General features: G+C 34.8%; 1 protein-coding gene across 4 annotated transcripts; it reads right to left on the minus strand.

Moving 5' to 3' along the window:
* Positions 1 to 5,724: 5,724 nt before the first annotated feature.
* LOC128211145 (guanylate-binding protein 3-like) lies at positions 5,725 to 18,761 on the minus strand. Of its 4 annotated transcripts, XR_008257219.1 has the most exons (13): positions 18,663 to 18,761; positions 15,917 to 16,010; positions 15,675 to 15,732; positions 14,385 to 14,418; positions 13,653 to 13,718; positions 13,290 to 13,346; positions 12,404 to 12,606; positions 12,031 to 12,158; positions 11,821 to 11,930; positions 11,169 to 11,584; positions 8,428 to 8,652; positions 8,129 to 8,225; positions 5,725 to 7,826 (listed from the first exon to the last, which is right to left on the minus strand). XR_008257219.1 is itself a non-coding variant. In XM_052915587.1 (11 exons), the coding sequence occupies exons 2-11, from the start codon at positions 16,004 to 16,006 to the stop codon at positions 10,338 to 10,340; spliced, it is 1,374 nt and encodes a 457-aa protein (XP_052771547.1). In that variant the 5' UTR covers positions 16,007 to 16,010; positions 18,663 to 18,761; the 3' UTR covers positions 10,279 to 10,337. The 4 variants fall into 4 exon arrangements, 3 of the variants coding, with proteins under 3 accessions (XP_052771547.1, XP_052771548.1, XP_052771549.1); XM_052915587.1 differs by lacking the exons at positions 5,725 to 7,826; positions 8,129 to 8,225; positions 8,428 to 8,652 and adding an exon at positions 10,279 to 10,549; XM_052915588.1 differs by lacking the exons at positions 5,725 to 7,826; positions 8,129 to 8,225; positions 8,428 to 8,652 and adding an exon at positions 10,279 to 10,549 and having other exon boundaries at positions 15,917 to 16,476; positions 18,663 to 18,708.
* Positions 18,762 to 21,986: the final 3,225 nt, after the last annotated feature.

Genomic DNA, 21,986 nt, shown 5'->3' on the forward strand with positions numbered 1-21,986 from the left:
GACTGTTTGCGGATGCCGTTGTGAATTGCGATGACGCCGCTATTGGACTACGGCGCCAATATGGATTTTAAAGATCGATTAACAATTCTAAATACTGCACTAATCATGAAATGTTTTCGTTGTCGTCAATAACGTCATCTAAACGTTGAACGTGTAAGCATCACCTTTTGACTTCGTTAATAAGTGCAGTGTTTGGGGTTTTTTAATCGAACTAGGAAAACTACTTTGAATCGGATATTTTTTTAAGGTCTGCACGTTGATAATTATTTTAAAATTAACTTAGTTTTAGGTGCCACGAAATAGCCTTAAGTTATAGACTATAAAAGCATGATTTTACGTGTATCTGATTTACAATACACTACTTTTCCGTTTTACTCAATTGATAGCTTGTATGAGTTAAATGGAAAAACATAACAATGATAGACCATGTATATACATTTTTTTGGAAAACTTGCAAGTACTTAAATGAGCTACATGACAATAAACATAAGTGTATTTAATCATTTACTTACATCTTCTGTTAGATTGTCCATTATATTTCACTTCTATTTTGAACATGTTTTTAGTGAGAAATTGTCCACTTGTATACATATGTTGCAATCATGCACAGTTAAGTTTTTGAAGTTGAAAATGTTTAATAGGTTTAACCTTAAAATGAATATAAAAATTTAATTAACACAAAGCAACAAACGTATTAACAGAAAATATTTAACTACCATTTTGTGAACGTTTGAGGTTGAAATACCTGAATTTTACGCTGGCGGGCAATCTTTAAAAAAAGAAAAAAAAGTATTTCTTATAGGAATATATACTCTTTCTAAGATACAATTTCCAGTGCAAAGTCCCTGAAAAAACACTTTAGTATACGTATGTTTAATGTGCATAATATGGTTTTGAGTCACAATATGTAGGCCTTACAATTTCATGTTTCAAACTTCGAAGAATACGGTTTACCCGAAAATATTGAGATATAGCGAATTTTGAAATTGAAAAGCAAACAATAAATTATAAGATTTAGTGTATCGAAATTAATGGGAAAAGAAACGCATACATATACGGACGTCAGCATTTTTAAGAATTGGACATATGCTCTTTCAATATGAAATATGTTTTAGGTGTTTGCGTTTGTTGTTTTGCGATTTCGTTGGTGCATAGTTATGTAATACTTCATCGTAATTCATTGACAGAAAAATGACTACTGCTCAGTGTATGCTCAGTATGCATTGGGAAGAGTACAAAGTTGCGCTGATTAATGTGATATAACTTTAATTATGAAATATCAAAATCTACAGAAATGGCAAGAAAAGTACAGTAAGATTTCTTTAGTTCAGACTCATCTATTTGACTCTAGGTCACCGCTCTCAAGTTTCAAGTTTTATTTTCAAACAACTCAGTTCATATAACATGACAGCATGAGCATGCGAAAAATAAATACATAATAACAACGAGGCTGTTGTTAAAAGAAAACATTAAAACACGAAGTTATAAAACAAATAAAACTTGAGAGACATATGTTATACCATGCTTTATATGAATATGTCGAGAGTTATAGAGTATCGGATACATGTGTTATTGTACAAATCTATTAACATTTTAAAACAGTTTTACTATTTCCTTCACAAATTGACAAAACTTTTTATATTTCGACATTTGAGTGTTTCACATTCACACTAGAGATTTATATTTGATGACATTCGGATTTAAACACCTACAATATATGAAAGGTGACAAAGGCCAGATCCAGCATGGGCATTCGATGAAGTAGCAAAAGGAGCTGTTGTGATAGTCACCAGCATTCATATGTGCGTCTGTACAGTGTTCCTGTTCCTTAATAGCATATGGGTCAACGAATACAACAAAAACAACGAGAGACACACGACCCAAATAACACAGCTTACTTGAATATCAAAAGAATATGTATCAAACAGTTGTGTGTGGTCGCCTAAGACCAATCCGCGAAACAAGTTGCGTTGTTTACAGACGCAAATAGACACTGATATTACGACTAGGTTAAAAAGTTAGTTCGCATAGGCAGTGAATTAACATCCGTTTAAATATATTTATGAATAACGAGTTCCTGTCCAAATTGAACTGAAAGTGATACTTAAACGGTTAAACGGCTTTGGAACGTCCATCTTTTCCATAGGTTATATGATGTTAATAACACGACGTCACTGCTTGCACGTCATCTCAGTCCAGCATCATAAATAATTTGTTTAAAGCAAACGGATATCTTTGGCATGATCGGACACTTACGCCATGCATGTTCTTTGCATTTGAATAGTGTACCTAATGACTTTACCTCTTTACCTTTACTCAGTTAATTGATCATAAGAAAAAAGTAAGTTGATGAACTTCCTTCCTCTCCCACAAACACGGAAACTGCATATATTGAAACGATTGTGAAACTCCTTCTTTACCTTTACAAAGTTTCATTGAAACTACTTTGAAAAATGATTTGTAGGCGGTTGTTTAATTGCGACATATGTGTAGATGAATTAGCTAAACAGTATGTGTTTCAAAATGTCATGTATTGTGTTAAAAGTAAATTGAAATAAGTTTGCGGTATGTGTTTGTAGTCTTTACTTTCAAATGGCTCATATGGCTGACCATTTAGGGAATTAAGATGGTTTATCAAAGCCTGTTTTAAGAATAACTTTGTCAGAATATGGGTATACAATAATATTTGGTAACGTCCAAAACGCTTGATTAAATGAAGATTAACATGACGACCATTGACATCTTGATTCTCACGATTCACCTATAGTAAGACAAATGTTTAACGAGGCCATGCCTGATAGGTCACGTTGTTCTTGCACTCTATCAATATAAACAAGAACACTATCTTCCCTTAATACCATTCTATAACCTCCTATCCTATAGAAAACAACAAAATCAATACTTTTCAGTGTTATTATTTTGGAAGTCTCAGTGAAGCGATTTGGGAAACCGATTAACACATACAGCATGAGCAAAGTATGTCTTATTAACAACATGCCTGACAAAAATGGAGCTTACAGACGTGGTCGACTGGCCGAGGAAAAACTGAGATAAAACCCTCCTTCTGGGGAAAATTAGAAACCTCTGCCCGTTTGTCATCCAGATTTACAGGATTTGTCTCGTACCACTAGATGTCGGGCCTCATCACCCATAAACTCCTTAACAATTAGGTATAAAAATGCATATCATTTAGATGATTCATGTCACGTACTATATCAAAATATACAATTGTCAATTGCAACGCTATGTATACAAGTGAGAACAAAAAGATCATTCATATGATGAAATTGCATAATAACAGAACACTTTCACCTTAAACATTTGCTTGTAAAATTTTACAATCAATTGTATTGATGTGAGCGTATCGGCTTCCCAGCGCTGAATGCCTTTACATTCATATACGTACGAAATACTCGTGGCTATGAACCACTCGTGCATATAAAACGCCACCTAAATAATTTTCTTCTTATTCGTTTCACTCAAACGCAGAAAATAATATTTATTTTACAGTATATAATACACCTTGGCCTGGGGAAGTAATCAAATTATTATTGTCTTTAAATATACTCTAATGATTTCACTCAGTCGATTGGCCATTTTTACAGTCAGATCAAAACAGTCAGAGTCTACTCTTAAACCTTTTTCTATCCAAGTTGGTTAATGAATACGACATTTTGGACGTGGATTTCATAGTATGCTGTCATGTTATTCTATTAATGTTAAGACACAGTCTATGCATGTGATTAAGCAACCAAGCTTTCTTGAGAACAGTCTCAAACAGTCTCAAATACATATTTTAATGGGTTGTAGATATGTATAGGTAAGATTATGAAAACGTTAGGGTGAGAATTGCCGCAGTGTGACAATATTTACCCAAGGGCTTAAGCCAGGGCATTCTGTTCATTACTAACCCCATTGTGGATATAATCGCATGTATTGTCAACCGTCTGTAATAAGTTGGTTTTTGTCTTATTGATATGATAGTTAGCTGTTGAAACTTGGTGGCCGTTTTCAATCAAAGGTTATTTCAGATGTTATCATGGTGGTGGTTTTTAAAATCTTAAGATATTGTACTTACTATGTATTAATAAATAAAGCAAATTTTCGGTAACATATGTTATAAAGCTCGTCTTTTTCAGACCGACATTCATATTATATTTTATTACATGTTATCCCTGAACACGCTGCCTTCGCTTTCTAATCCTGCATCGTGCTTATGGGGATTTAAGTGTTGCCTTTTACAAACTTGCACTTAATTAACATTTTTCTTAATAGTTTGATTGATTGATTATAGAAATATCCAGAAACAAATTTTAAAATTTATAGAAACGATTCCGAATATCACTGCTTTGTTTATATTCAAGGAAATACAAAATTAAATATCATTGAATGATTGATTGATTGATTGATTGATTACGTCGTTTCCGGAATGATGGGGAATAAGTTACAATAGTATATATTATGTGTGTCCGGTTCATCTTTTCTCTTGCATACCTTAGAATGCAAAGTATTTACCAGCTTTATATCGAAAACAAATCAATACTTTACGTTGTCAAAGGTGTATGTGTCAGAATGATTGCCAAACGCCAATGAAGATAATTATGCAAATTCACCTCTTTGCAATTAGAAGATTTAGAAACCCACCTGACAAATGTAGCCTTACCTAATCTAATTTTCTTCATGAATTGTTTTGTTCTAACTAGTTTTATGCTAATTCAGTGTATTTAATGTCTTTTTCATATTCAAGTATTACATGCTTTTATGTGTGAGCATTTCCAGCACGGCCATATTCACCGAAATGTTATGAAAGAATAGTATTGTATATCATGTGTTTTTGGTCCTAACATGACAAATCAGAACCGATGGCACGCGTATAAGCAAGGTATGCCGAGTATGCCGCCAAACAGCGTGTCCGTGGGTCGAATTGTTTTATCCGGACAGGAAACACGTGAGTGATGTGTTTTCTTGCATTCCTCAAATAAACCATTGTGTAAACATTATGCACATTTTATACATTTCTCCCTTAAGCGTTCCCATAAAACCTTGTCTTATGGATAAACACAAGAATAACACTAATTAATACATTACTTTCAAAGGAAAGCAACACTCATGACTGTCTTAGATCTACTCCTGGCCTATATCTACCGCCAACTGGAACTGCTTTTGTTTCATGAGCAATTGTCAAATTGTTCTGGTGTTATTGAGCCGACAAAAATGGCTTCGGCCTTGACATTTTGACCACAAAGGCCAAAGAGGTCAGCTTACTGTTCAAGGACAACATACCACTGAAAAGTCAAGGTCCTCCGTCCTCGATACTCTTAAAACTTCTTTTTATGCGAAAAATGTTGTCATCACACTGTCGATCGTGACCTTTGACGTTGACCTGCTGACCTCAAAAACAAGAACCATATACTTCTCAAGATCAACCTACTAATGTTGTGTTATGTCCCCAGGTCATACTGTGCTCAGATTATTGTCCAATAGTGACCATGATGTTATACCATCCTTCCGACCCCCTTATCCCAAAATAGTTAATATGCAGATAAGACCTGTTAAAACGACCATAAAATCAAACTTACCGATCAAGTTTTCGATATTTGCAAACATATCGGACACATTTTTCGAAGGGCGGAATAACTAGAGAGAGTACAAAATACACAGCACTAATAAATGTTTTTTATTATAAAGCAAACATGTTACATCTCTATACGTCATTGTGAAATATTTACGTTTTTGTGTTAGCTAGGTTAAAGAAATCACAATATGAAACAAACAATTTATCTTTACATGATATTCTTGAAAGGACATTAAATGACAATTCATTGTAGTTTTTTTTTATAAAGGTGCGCCAAATTGAAATTGATTCCCATCCTCGTGCGTGCTGACGTTTGATTTGAAAGTAAGATAGGGATAAAATTTCAAAAACATTGTGGGGGAAGTATCAAATTGATAGTTCACTTTTTGAAGATTTGAATTATCATTTTTATTCACATAATAGTTTCTACATATCACCGGTAAACATACAATGACATTTCATATTCGGCATTAAGACTTGATGGACTTGGGGAAACATTTTAAATACATATGTATGCGAGTAATGAATCAGATGAAGAACTAAAATATTATGTGATAACTGTCGTTGTTGTAAACGAATTGAGTTTAGTAGAGATGATGTGTAGATAATGTTATGAAACCAAAGATTGCGCAGGAAAGTCCTAAAGCTTATTTTCAGTGGGGCCTTTGGTATTTAAACCAATTATCAAATTTAAACAATAAACAATCATAAAATTTTATAAAAAAACAACAATAAGAACCAATACACAGGTTTCAAGACCATAGAAAATTATTACAAAACAAAACAATTAGAAGCAATACACAGGTTTCAAGACCATAGAAAATTATCACAAAACAAACCAATAAGAACCAATACACAGGTTTCAAGACCATAGAAAATAATTAAAAAACAAAACAATCAGAACCAACACACAGGTTTCAAGACCATAGAAAACTATTTTTAAAACAATATAATAGAAGCCAATACACAGGTTTCAAGACCAAAGAAAACTTTTACAAAACAAAACAATTAGAAGCAATACACAGGTTTCAAGACCATAGAATACTATTACAAAACAAAACAATAGAAGCCAATACACAGGTTGAAGGACATATAATAATAATACAAAACAAAACAATAGAGACCAACACACAGGTTGTAAAGCTTGACATTGGACATAACATTTATAAATAACAGGTTATACGAGAAGTGGATGTCGTATGTGGATTTAATACGCGTCATGAAAATAATCTTTTTATTCTTGTTTTTTGAAATGTACATAGAGCGAAATGAAAAAAAAAACATTCTACATTTTGCATTTTTAGAAGATGATCCAGAGCTACATTGATCGGCTATTTCAGAAATAAACCCTGACAACTTATTGAAAACTCGTTCAAATTTGTGCCACCTGGTTATAAACATTTTCAATGAAAAGAATACTTTCTTTCCGTTTTCGCAGTGGTTATTTATCAATACGTATTCATTAGCACTTATCAATGTGATGTACTCGAGCAAACGGCAATATATGATATAAGCAGATAGCCCGAAATACATACACCTATCAACGAAGACCCACGCACAACTTGAAACAAATAATACAATTATAACAATTGTGATTACTGTTAGGGTTAATCAAAGTTTTCTATGAATTAATGGATGTATACATCACTTGTAACCGTCAACTTCATAGTCTGTCAACGGCTTAACAGACATTGCTGGCAACAAACTATAACCTAAAGAATTTACAGCAGTTAAAATATTGATAATGAACATATGTTGTTGCCATAATGTCGGCACAAGTGGTATAAAACATTTCCGGCCTTGATATCGTGTCGATCAATTCAAAAATAACGTATTTGGTCTCAGGATTTTGGCAATTTATGGAACAAGAATAGTTTTATTTTTAATTAACATGGATATAGATTTTAGAAAAGAAAAGAGTTTGTTAAGACACAAATCTAACTTCGAGATTCTTCTGTAAGCAATCAATATCCTGTAAAAAGGCATTTAAATCTCCCCCATGCGTTCATGTTTTTGATCTCAATCTTTTCCGTTTCAAGTTGTGCCAACCTTTTTCGCTCCTCCTCAGTGAAACTTGCTGATTTTCTCTTTAGCTCCTCATTCTCTTCCTCAAACTTCTCTTTACGTTCCTTTTGTATATTCTTGTGTTGTGCGTGCCTTACTTTATCCAATCTCTCGAGCAATTGTTTGTTATCTTGTTTAATTTCTTCAACCATAGACTTCATTGTTCTCTCGCGGTTGTCGGCTTGTTCTTAAAAATCAATTATTAATTATCATCGTTAAAATTTTGACCAAATTATTTAATGATTGATTTTTGTTGTTGTTTTGTGCTTTGAATAACTACATTGGCATGTATATATGACCTATTCGACGAAAGTTTATACTTTTAATTACCCATTCATTCGCGTACTATTTTGTTTTCAAAGAATTGGAAATAAACATGTGGAAGAGTTTTTATGTGCAATTAAAGAAAAACAAAGGCAAAAAACTATTTAAACATTGCCAATTTCACAACATTAAATCCTCAATGGTGAGTTAATAAGTGCTACTTACTTTTTCTTTCATCTTCTGACAGTTTGTTGTCCATTTGGATAATGTTAATTTCCTTGTCTGACAATTGCTGATAAAAGCTAGTATAAGTCGTCAGTACCTTTGAATTGAAAACAATATATTCAATAACTCTTTCTGTAAAACATAGTATTACCTAAAAATGTTAGACTACATAACAAAGTGATTTAAATGTCAATTACAAAAATAGGTACCATTGGAAATAATAAAATATATAACAAATGTCTCCGATATAGTTGTGCTTTGCATCCAAGTAATGAAATATTCAGTAAGAGTGCATGTACCTCTCCAGTGCTAAACTCCTTTAAGGCCGCCATGTATTCTTGTTTAATGCGTTCAACATCTGTCTTAAAGCTGGTATGGCCTCCCGGAACCTCATACTTCTGTGATTCAAGTCGTTTTTGGAATTGCTTCATGGTCTCCAACTCAGTAAGTGTGACTGCGCATTTTTCTTGCACTGATCGTTCATTCTCAGATTTCAGCTTCGTGAAAATTAAGTCCATGTTTTTCTAGACAAAATGCAATAGATGTATGTAGCAATTACATATGTCTAAAAGTCGATGTAATTTGTTTTGAATTCCTTTCGCTAAGGTATTCAAATGTAGTGTTTACATAACTCGTTTTATTATTAAGCCATTCATATTTTCAATCGTATAGATTAAATATATGTAGATGTATAACATTAACCTCCATGCACCGGAGTAGAAGATATATATATACAATCAATCCGAGTGTAGGATAGTATAAGGAGACGTGGTTTTGACCAGGGTGTTGAGACACATCTGCACATAGTAGGGATTGAAAATCGGACCAAAGTCATAATCGATCATCGAAAATAATCGGACGAGCCATTTCGATCAATCATCGATTATATAATCGAAACGGAACAAGTGAATTTATTACAAATATATCTAAAACTATATTGGTTTGTACATACATGTCTTTAAATCAATAAACATATTACAATCAGTTATGTTGTATATGCTGTTTTGTTATACATTCCAGGTTACAATTGATAATTTAGTAAATTGTTTTTAAGAGATAACTTAATTCTAAAATAATAGAGAATAAATTGTCGTATAACCCCTTATAAGTCCGTACCGTTTCCCGTTTTAAAGAAAATCAGTACATACATAGCACGGTTACTTCCCTTTGCCCTACATTAGCGATAATCGATTATGGAATAATGAAATCGATTATCGCCGAACTCGGACACAAATAATCGGCTTTCGACAATACTCGATCATCGTTTTATCCCAAGCACATAGTAGATGTGTTTTTTTCTCTCACCCCGTTTCTAGCAAAATATATAGTTTGTTGCTGATACTCTTGTCATTTTCACACCGAAATGCGTTGTTTTTAAGGTCAAAACGTAGGTAATTGGGTAGAATCAAAGTTCGTAACAAGCTATTTCAAAGAATGTCGAAGGAACAAATTTATATCGAGAAAAATCGCAATTAAAATCAACATTAATATTGAATATGAACGTACATGGAAAAACATGAACACTACGAAGCGCGGCTTTGGCATTTAAACTATTCCTTTATATTTCTACCAAAAAAGTGAAGTAATTCTTAACTTAAAAATAAGTGTACTCGTATATCCATATTATTTAGTCCAGTTCATGTATACGTACAACTGACATTGAATTCAAAGTCAGATAAATTTTCTTTGCATTATATCCTACATTAAAAGTATATCCAAATCACCTATTCATTCGATGTCAAAATAAGTACAATTAAGACTTGAGTTTCATAAAATAATCGAAAATGGCTTATTGGAAAACATGGTCTTCTTTAATATTTATACGAAAAGCTTTATAACGGAAAAGTTTTCATAAATGATATAGATTTATGTTCAACTACAAAGGTAATATCGCGCGTAACAGTAAAACAAAATAAGATCAAGGTTCGAGAAATACAAGTGTCTATGTTTACTACCGACAAATAAATGTCTAATTGCACACATGCAGATAAAGTGTTCGAACATGTTCAACAAGACCTCTTTAGTTAAACAGTTATAAAAGTCATAATGTATTGCAATTTATAAAATATGAGAAGTTGTAATGAAATTATTTGCGATTAAATTTTGAGCCTAAATTCACCTTGCAAGCATAAGAGGCAAGTCTAACAAACCTTTGCGTTTTCCTCCGTTTTATTTTTTTCATCATGAACAGCGTTGTCACGTATTTTTTTCAGTGATTTCTCTTGTGCGTGCCGAAAAGTTTTTCAAATTCTTCTTGTGGTTCTGGCATTAGAATAGTCATCATTTCGTAGAACTCGTCCAATGCCTCCCTACTAACTTTTTTGTTTTCCTTTTTTGCGACCATTCGAAATGTGTCATCAATGTCAGGAACTGCTCCATGTCTTATCGCCTCGATGTACTCTCTGGTCAGGTCGGCAAACACTAAGTGTCAAATCATAGCATCTATCAGCGATAAACCATACGAAATAAATTGTAGGTAACAGAGTTTAAGTATCTTTCACATGTTTGTAGGGCGCTCGAGAATATCACGATGGCGCGTGCGGAAGCCGGTTACGAAGCGAGTTACCATCCCTGTGTCGGATTTTTTCAACCGCCCCGTATACATGTAATCGAAATATTTTCTTATATACCGAACATTTAAATTTAACTGCATTTTAACGGTGTAAGTGTCTTTTTAAGATTTTCCAGAAAGAGTTGTTTATTGATGCCAACGGTATGACGCGCAGTTATCTAAAGTGAACGTCAAATAGTTCCTGATTGACGTCGCCGTTTATGTTTTCATAAATTTTGTATTAATATTTTTATTGATGTACATTTTAGGACTCTGCATTTGTGATCGTTTTGTTTTTAATTGAGTACCATTATCCATTAAAATATTTTTCAGAAATGACACGGAGGTACACGTGAGTAGTGATACCCGGGATGGGTAAGACAGCAATTTCCAGACCCGGTATAAACTCGGAAAGGCATGACTGTAATGCAATTATACAGTTTCTGAAGTGTTTGTACAGAAAAGGTATATCTGATAAATATAACATACTCGACCCATTGACTGGTTTGCCAAATCCGAGCTTTTTATGGTCTTCGCTGTACACAAATGAAACAAATTCAGCAGTCCTTGTTTGAAACGCCTTACAAAGATCGCCAAATTCAAGCATTTCCAGATTTTCAACGACTTCCGAGTCTCCTGGAGCAGGAAGAGTAAAGCATTTTCGTTGAGGAAAATATGTCCGTATTGCCTCTCGGGGTTCGTTAAATTCATCATCTCTCGTAGAATCGCTCTTCAAACAATCTTCCAGGTATTCATCTTGGGAGAGTTTTCGACCTTTTATTACGATTTTTAAAGCAAAATCTCTCAATACCAGAATAAATGTCGGAAGAATAAGCTTCAGTCCGCAGTTGTCAGCTTGTTTTCTGCCTTTAAATTGAATGTTGTTCGCTATTTCGGAAACAAATCTATATGTGTTCAGGAAAAGATTTTTTTTATCTACGTTTAATGAAAACCCGTTTACAAGCCGAAGTGACGCTGTTCAAGTTCACGCAACTATCTAAGAACATTTCAATGTCAGGTAAGTTCTCGATTGGATTGTTAAGGATGTTAAAGGACACAACTTTACGGTTACATTTCAAACAAATTTAGCTTAACTGGTATGTGAAATCGCAATATTTCTGATATCAGTTTGTAAGGATACGTCAGCTTGCTAACCGCGTCCTGATCAAAGGTTCCTTTCATGTTGTAAACCAAAGTACTGGACAGGAGCGCTGCCAGGGTAAAGAGTCTGTTGTCATGTTTCTGATCACCCTAGCAAATGAAAATAGTAATATATGTCAGAAATATGTGTGAAATATTTTAACAATTCTTAAACGCATGAGTTAAGGCTAAAATTTAGTAGATAACTGACCTTTTTTACGTCTCCAAGTCCCTCTGTATCGAGTAGAATAAGGACAGTTTGCTTTTTCTCCGGATGCATTTTGCACCAAACCCATATTCCCTTAGTTTTTGATTCAATTGTATCCCCTAATGCAAAACCTGTTGAAAGGTGAAGTCAAACATGTTCCGTTAGTGCTCGTGCATATGTTTTGTACATTGACATACAATGGAAGCAATACATTAAGCCCTTTTCCTCTGTAGCATAATAAACTCATTTTGCTGGCCAAAAATACTGATTCTGTTAAAGCTTTAGAAATAACAAGTTATTCATATGCATTTATACTAAACATACTTAACATTGGCATAATTTAGTTTCTTTGTTCCTTCAGCATAGATTGTCGTACCTGAATGAGCTTCCGCCAGTCGATTCATCAAGTACGATTTCCCGGTCCTGTACAACCCTGCGACGACCACCACGCAGCACGGAAGATCGATCTTTTCGATCTGTTTCAAAGTTTCTTCTTCTACTTTGAGAATATTTTCGCCCTCGGTGCTTATTAAACACATCGGCTTTTTAAAAACTTCAAGATTGTGCGGAAACCAATCTCTAAAAAACCAAAATTAAGAGATTTTGCCTCATTGAATATCACTTAAATAAGGTCTGTATGCAGTGCATTGTATGATGTTATGTCTGATTCGGCATCTTGTGCCTTACGCAGGAGAGAAAAATGTTTAGCTACTGAGCCTATCCCGGTAGTTTCCATTGTATTATGAACGTTTATAAAGCTTTAGAAAGTCGTTATAGCGGGTGTTTTCAGTTTGCATTTACAAATAAACATTCCAAATCACAGTCTGTTATCAAACTGTTTTATTTTGTTCCACATGTTAAACATTGGATAAACTTAATTAAGGATTGATCACATTGTTTGTGTTTCCATGCTGTATATATGCAGGATGGGCAAGCGGGCAGGTTTGTATTTGCACCCTCCTGCGTTCATACAGCAAGACCATCGATGATTATTTATAACTATATTTGATTATCGATCATGATTACAAATTAGTTAAATGTTCTGCATTCCAATTGCTAAAGAAGTTAAAGTTATTGTTATCAACAATATAGAGTTGTTTGAAAGAATAATTGTAACGTCGTGAAACGTTGCTGCGGTTGAAACAAGATGAACATCAAATTTTCAATATTAAGTATACTTCGAGAATGTGACTATTTGAATTTCAAAACATATGCTGGGATTTTTTTACGTAGTATTATTTAAATTCCTATAAATACCTTACCGAGTTTTTCTGTTCTCGGGTGTTTTTGTTAAACGTTGTTCAACTTCAACCTTGTCACTGGAAACAAATAGCATACACTACTGATAAATCTCTATTTGAAACTATCATAACGTGCTTTTGAATAAACATACTCAGGTAACTACTGGGTTTGTTCCTGAAGTTTCTATCGCATTATCAAAAAGTGGTTATTTATCATACAACAAAGAAGATTCAATTGTATGATTTTATAAAATCAAAAACTAACATTCCTAACTAAACTAAAATTCCTCCCAATATAAAACACTATTTATATATGTTTTAATTCACATTTATTTGAGCAATAATAAAGAGCGATTCAAAATATCTGTGATATACGCCACGTACTCTTTCCTCTGATCATGCAACTCCTCTTTGCCTTGGTCTCGGTCCTTCTTAGCAACAACTGTTGAACTGCAAAATGCCAATTTTACCTTCGTTATTTCAGTAAAATAATCTTCAACTGGTCTTATAATTTAAATACCAACTGTACAGCACGTGCTTTCGGTATATTTGTACTGGAGAATTGACCTCTTTTTTCGTCAAAAAATCAGATTACATTGTTTGCGCTCTGAAGGAGATGGTAGGGTATGGACGATAAGCGCTTTTTGATCCCCAGTCAATACAATTAAGGTGGTGGTGATGTTTTGGGGTTACAATAATGAAAACATTTTTTATATTCTCTTATTTAAGGTCTTTGATACGTTTTCCCATTTCATAATCACTAAAAATTCGGGGTGGAAATTCAAAACTATGTGTCTAAATGCCTTGAACATGTACCAAGAGCAGACCACTCTGACGCTTGCCAGGACAAGAAGGATTACACAAATGCTTGTGTATACAGGTACATGTATTATGGGGTTACAACAGAGCGATTTCGTGTACATTGCGTCGTACATGTCGTATTGACATTATTGCAGAGCCTTCTGAATAACCCACGTATTGTACTTTGAATGCAACAATTCAATTTTCCCACCTTAAATGCCTCGTTTCGAAATCAAGCTATCACAAGACGAAGCGTAAGAACACTCTTGTAGATATATACAACTATGGTTTGAATAACATAAGCAAAATGCTTACCTTTGATTTCCGGCAAGATGACTCTGGCCTTTTTCTGAAAGAAGTGTTTTATACAATTTTTGAATGCAAAATAGTTCACATTCTGAATTCAAAAGGAAACGTTCGTTGCTCACTAGGTGAACTATAATGCTATCTTAGAGTCTGGGTTTATTTTGTTTCGTTTTGCAGAAAATTGAGCTGCATCTGTAAAACGTCAAAATGAACTCTTACTTAGGTGTTGGTTACACTTATTTGACCCTGTTACTCACCCGCGCACAATTTGGCACTCAATTTCATTTGATTTCCTGTCAGTGTTAATACATTGAATATTGTCCGATAAATCTTGTGAATGTATGCAGAAATATTTTCAACTTTACTTGATAGCTTATCCTGTTTACTCATCTCTTTTAAGTTAAAGCTCTTCACGTAAGGCTAAAATGCACTTATCTGTCAATTAGTAGTTATGTGGCGCATGAAAAGTAGACGAATGCTAACAGAAACCTGCTCTACAAAACTAATGTATTGGCTCTTTTATCAAAATAAATCTACAGAGAATTAAGCTATGGAAAATTGAAAAAGTCCTTAACTGTCATTGGGACACAGGTAAGTACGAATATTTACACTGACACAGACATTTATCTTCTACATAGTTTCCGTATGGTATGAATATAACTCCTTTAAAATATCAAATGCTTTCTTACGAGTTGTTAACAGATATTCAGGTGAATTATTTTAAGAAATGGATGACCCTAGTTATTATATGATTTGAAGAAAAATAAATACCAACTTGCTTCTCCATTAAAGCAAATAAGTAAATGGCAAAACATTAGTTTGACAAAAGACTCAGAAATTGTCGTGAAAACTAACTGCATAGTCTGTCGTTCTATCCTGGTCTTGTTCCACGGTACAGAACAAAACTTGATTTCTGACTCTATTGTTCAAATCAGGTTTCTGAAATAATCTTATGCAACACATTTTTCCACCTTTTCGATTAAGAATACAAGTATCTTTCATGACCGCACATGTAAGATCGTTTCATCGCAACCAGAGCGTAGGGTGTTTTGCGGAAACGAAGTTTACCAAGTTACCGATGAATACCCTGCGCAAGGGTTGCGATTAACTTGCACGAGCGGCCATGGTAGATTCTTTTTTCGCTCAACTCAGTTAAACAGCAAATAGTTAAAATGTAGTTTAATTTATATTTTTCATACTGGTACTATTTTATATTTTCCAGTGGATAAAATAAGGATTTGTTGAATGGAAAAATATTTGGATCTACTTATCTGGGTTGGCATAATTAAAAAATATCACCTGTTTGGGGCGATGTTTTGTTTTTTCCCTGCAGTGTCCGTGTTGGCAGTTTGCCCGACTTTTAAAAGAGTAACAAACATTATGATATAAACAGTATATGCAGCAGAAAATAATTCGTTCGAGATAAAACTAATGCTTTTAATGGGAACGTAGCCTACATTAATAATACAATTAAAACTACACGGACCGGACGTGCTCAAATGAGTTTCAAACAGCGTCACAAAACAACAAACACAGAATACCTTGTCGGAGAAAACACTTTCAAAAAAGCTCTTTCTTGATTTCACATCCCCGTAAGCTGCGGAATCAGTAGTATGTTCTTTTTCAGCCATTTTCCTGAAAATAAAAATTCAGACACGTACATAAGTAGACGCCCTGGAGTTGGATTCTCGATACAATTATCATTGAGCTTAAAAATTTCATAGTGATTGTAGAACATGATGAATTGAATTGTTAAGTGTGCATGCCTCCAGCCAATATAAAGATTGCCTGGCCAAGGTTCAAAAGGCTCAATAAATTACAACAAAAAATGTTTTCCTCCTGCACAAAAACATTCACACGTAATCAGGTAAATCTGGCACGTATTCAATCATACTGCCTCTTTAAGAAATGTTCGTGAAGATGGCAGCCCAGCAGACTGGCGGCGTAAATTAGCAGACTGGCAGAATGGAAGCCTAGAATCGTGAAGTCAGCAGCCCAACAGACTGAAAGCCTAGCAGCGTGAAGTCAGCAGCCCAGGAGCCTGGCAGCGTGAAGCCAGCAACCCAGGCGACAGGCAGCCTAGCAGCGTGAAGTCAGCAGCCTAGAAGAATTGAAGCCTAGCAGCGTGAAGCCAGCAGCCCAGCAGACTAGCAGCGTGAAGTCAGCAGCATAGAACACTGGCAGCCTAGCAGCGTGAAGTCAGCAGATCAGCAGACTGGCAGCCTAGAAGCTTGAAGTTAGCAACCCAACAGCCTATCTTCGTGACGTTTGCAGCCCAGCGGCCGAGCAGCGTGAAGTGAGCAGTCCAGCAGCCTGACAGCGTGAAGTCAACAGACGAGCAGCTCGGCAGATTAGCTAGGCCGCCAGGCCGCTAACTTCACGTCACTGGGCCGCTAGGCCGCTGAAATGCTCGATCGACTTTTTGTAAAAAGTTGAAAAACGCTTCAGAGTGATAATTTGTGCATAAAAACAGTAAATACATCATTGTTTGGGAAGAACAGGCATGTTTAATGCTTTGAATTAACTGATTGATTTATCGACGTTTTTGAATAAAAAATGTTGATAATCGCTTCAATGTGTTAATTTGTGCATAAAGCAGTAATATGTCATTGTTTTAGGAGAAAATGCATGTATACATGTTTTGAAATAGGATTCAATTTTAGGCCGCTAGGCCGCCAGGCCGCTAATTTCACGCCGCTAGGCCGCTGAAGTACTTAATCGACTTTTTATGAAAAAAGTTAAAAACGCTTCAGAGTGATAATTTGTGCATAAAACAGTTCATTTATAATTGTTTTAGAATAAAACGTATAGAAAAATGTTCTGAATAGAAAACAATTTAAGGCCGCTGTGTAACTGTATGAATAAAAATCGTTGATGTATCATTGTTTTAAATAAACGCATTAACAATTGCTTGGAAACAGAGAAAAAAGTAGGCCGCCAGGCCGCCAGGCCGCTATGTTGCAAACTTCACGCCGCTAGGCCGCTAGGCCGCTAACTACACGCCGCTAGGCCGCTAGGCCGCTAGGCCGCTAGGCCGCTAACTTCACGCCTCTGGGCCGCTAGGCCGCTAGGCCGCTAACTTCACGTACATACAATATTGTACGTGTAAAGCTTGTCATTGTTTGGAAGGATATTCATTATGTATTAATATTGGAATTCCCGAAGTTTCGTATCTATTGTTAGTTTGAGCGCCTGTGTGTACACATTTTTCCATTGTATAGAGTTTAGATCAAATTAAGATTCCCAATTTTCTTCTCGAGTTCTTTTTTCAGGTTTAAGTTGTATAATAAGATGCTTGTAGACTATTTTACTAATTTTTGTATATTCCTAGATGTTATCTACAAAGTAAGTTGGTGTGTTATATGATATGCCTTCATTTTTCAACCGGATTTTCGAATCATCAGGAATACTGCTGATTAAAGCATGATATGTCAAAAAATCATGTGTGCCAAGATCGTATAGTCTCGATAAGTTGTTAAAGTCATAAAAAGATTTTTTCTGAAGTCGTACAAATGTTCGATATATTTTACACCCCTATTATGCCATTCTTTGTAAGAAAAAATGATTTATTATTAGGGAGTTTTATTTTGCTGTTGTTCCATATAATTTCTTTTGCTACGATCGCAGTATCCGTCTTATATGTAAACGATGCCTATGATTGTATAACTTCTAGTAGAAAAACATATTTTAATTGAAGATTGTGAATGCTTTTCGGGTCCAAACAACTTTTAAAAATTAGATCTTCTCCAAACTGTTTGGTCATTTGCATATATAATTTAACCTATATAGATTGTTTGTTTAACATAATTCTTTTTACCCAGCTTGCTTTAATTGCTTTGACAAAAATAGAGCATTTTTAAACCACCATTTTCATATTCTTGATTTTTTTTTATTTCAAGTCAACCTTCGAGAAACGAATTACGAGTAAATAATATTCAGTGTTATGATAACAAATTATTTATAATAATAATAATAATACTGATAATAATTAATAGTGATAATAATGATAATAATAAAACAAATAAAACAATTAAAATTAAAATTGTTCGTTTCTCCTTAGCCCAACCATTTTTTGAGGGGTTAGTTGGATATACTGTTTTCATCTTTCCGTAATGGAATACAAAAACACCACTCCCGGAGTATTAAGAAAAACTTCCAATTTTGTGAGTCGGACTCGCAAGTCCAAACAAATTGTCTATTATTTTAGGCTATGTCATGCTTATATCATGCTTATCAAGGTATTATTCACAAAAGTAAACCAAAACCACTTTCTAGTATAAGTCTTACCTGTATATATCAGACAGAAAGTCACCGACGATTTAAGAACACTCACTTTATACGTGCCTATAGCCGTACATGATTTATGAGTAATGCAAGGCCTGGGCGATCGTCGAATATATTATACCACTCGAAAAGGCTCTGAATATTCATACATTTCTAAAAATGTAAATCAGTGCTATAAGACGGGCGTTTAGATTTTTCTAATGGATGATACTTATCGATATAATGAACAATTAAAAAACTGAGTCGCAATTATCCATGAATGTTGTAATGTTGTATTTACAGGCTAGTGACCAGAAAAAAATGGTCGGATACCTGACAGCTTAAAAAGTCATTTCTACTACGTAGTTGTTGAATTATTGAAATTGCTAAAATAAAGTCGATTTTTAAATCATTTTAAAATCATGGAATATATCATGTTTTTACTTAATTCATATTCATACATTGCAGAAGCATGCAAATGAAAGATTACTATAAAGCATATCATACTATTGCATATACATTTCTATCAACACAATAGCAAGCCCCACCTACGAGTAGTTCATCATGGAACGCACAAAAATTAGATCTGGGGCAGTATTTACTATGTTTTTTATCCTTATCCTTAGATATACCTCAATGATTCCATTCAGTCGATTGGCCAGTTATTGAAACAGTCCAATCAAAACACTCAGATTATACTTAAATATTTAAGCTTGATTTAAGTTGGTTATTAAATGCAGCTCAAGGTTCGGAACGTTGAAACGGTCGACCGATTTACGGCATCTTATTGTTACTATTCAGCCGTCATATTTATCATCAAGCATTTGTTTTCTATATATTCAATATATTGAAAAAAGGCCTGCTGATTTACTGCAGTAGATGTCAATTAAAGTATTGTGCGAATTAAAATTATTTCCAACACATAAAAACATTGTTTTATAAAACAAAAATGTGTCGCAAACAACGATGACTGTACATAATTTTCAAACATATTTTGATTTTTTGAAAATGCGAACAAGTGTTGTACTTCCTGATTTCTCAGAATAACTTCGTACTAAGCAGTATTATTCAGTTTCAGTTTCAGTTCATGTTATATCAGCAAATACATGTCTTAGGCCAAACACAAACATTATAATATATACACCGATGGCCACACAAAAGAAACATTAAACATCTGATGAGTATATACAAATAAACAAAACAAGTCAACAAATAAAGTAATACATTGCATCAAATCAAAAAGCAACGACAGCGAGATCATCAGTACGTTTTGTCTAAGCATAAAATACAGATTTTGAAATTTCTTATATTCCGACTGTTACTACTAGGCATGCTGGATACAAATTTGTTAATAGACTCAAGCGCGCAGCGTTCTGTAGGCAGAGAACTCAGCTGCGTACTTATCGTCTGAAGTTGTCACTGACGAAGTCAGGTAAAATGCCCTTACAAAGCAGTGGAATGGTGTTAATTCATTCAAGTTTCATGCGAGGTAAATAATATGTGAGTCACATACAACTTATTTACACACATCACCCATATTCGTAATGTCAACTTGACATTAACTTTTGCTTTTCCGGCTCATTGGATCAAGCTCAGGGCGGTAACAGCCTCTCTGGTTCGTGTCAAACAGTTGGTTGAGATATTCTACAAGTAAAGATAGTGTGTGTTGTGGATCTTTTGTACACGAAGTGGGGATTCGAAGGAAAAGGAGTTCGGGGTATCGCCAATCAAAGACTGCAGCATTCTAGTACACCTGGTTACAAGTTGCCAGGCGTTAAGATTAAACAAAAGTCCGCTTCATCAAGATTGCAGATGGTAATGAGAAGGAACGACTTCTTAGCTCCATTGTCTGACGGCCATGACACTTTTGTTACTAAATCCAGACAGATACTGAAATGCATTAAGGAAACCATTATCATTTGTCGAAACCGGACACTAGCATTGAGAGGTCACGGAGAAGATGGTGGAAACTTCGTTAAGTTGTTTCAGTACATAAAAGAGGATAGTAGGCTTCTACGTGACCACTTGTGAAAACGGAAACCACAAATATGTACACGACCCCTGAAATTCAGAATGAGCTTATACAAATATGTGAAGAAATTATTGTTGAAGATATTTTATGAGAGTGCAAAAAAACCTGTGTTTTGGACTCATTGCAGAGGAGGCTACGGCTAACAGGAGATGCCCTCACAGATAATTTTCGGTAGAATCTGACTGTGATTGTGATACAAAACATGAGAGGACAGGGTTATGATGGCGCGGCGAATATGAGAATGAAGTACCGTGGTGTGCAGGCCCGAGTAAATCAGATAGTCCAAGATGCGGACTATACTTCCTGCAAGGCAAATAGCCTTAACCTCTGTATTGTTCACGCCTGCAAAGTACCACTAGTTCGGTATGTTATGGATACAATACAGATGATAGCATTTGCATTTAACTATTTAGCAGAAGAACCGACAGCTTTCCATGACGCAATAAATAACGTCAAACTTGCGAGAGGAGATATTGAGACACGGTGGGCATCTCGTGCAGACACTTTTTACACATTCAAGCCTGTTTCATAACTGCGTGCTTAGCACTGTAAACCTTTGCAGGGAGACCGAAACGCGAAAGCAAGGTCTTGCCTAGCATCCATCAACAAATTGACATTTTACTAACTCTAGTGACCACCGAGAACGTCTTGTCAGCCTTGATTAACTTATCTTCCCTATTTCAAACGGAGGGATGTGATTTTCTCGTCGCTGTAGAGGAATCAAGGTTGTGAAACCATGATCAACGAAGAATCAAATGATCCAGCAGTATGGGACGCCCTCTTTAAAAGTGCCATAAACATTGCACAACGCAATGCATTCAGCCATCTTTTCAAAGAGTTCCGGCCATTCATTAATAACCTGTCTACAGAACTGGATGATCGCCTTCTTAACGCTGAAACATAAAACTCGGCGCAATAGCTGCTGCCGAGGAGCCTAAACCAATTGTCGGAGGCGCTGCTCGACTCTGTCTTTGATTCATACAGCCGGGATCTCCAGCTTATGAAGATGATGTTTCACAGAGAGGTTCAAAGATGGAAAACGAGGTATAAATACTCTAGTCACGCTTGTCAACATTTAACGAAAGATCAGTCCGCATTTTACTGAAATCAATCAAAACGTGTGTACTGTTAAATATATATTGTAGCAGTGTTGCAATAAAGCTGTAAGCGTCCTTTTTATTCTTAGTATTTTTTCCTAACCTTTACCTCTATATTACGTAATAGGCTGGTCATAATAGTACTTACAGCTAAGTGTTCATAGGAAAATAATTTACACAGATAATACTTAAATATTTACAAAACCATCGTATTTTATC

This window comes from Mya arenaria, chromosome 12, assembly GCF_026914265.1.
Source record: "Mya arenaria isolate MELC-2E11 chromosome 12, ASM2691426v1".
Taxonomy (NCBI): Eukaryota; Metazoa; Mollusca; class Bivalvia; order Myida; family Myidae; genus Mya; species Mya arenaria.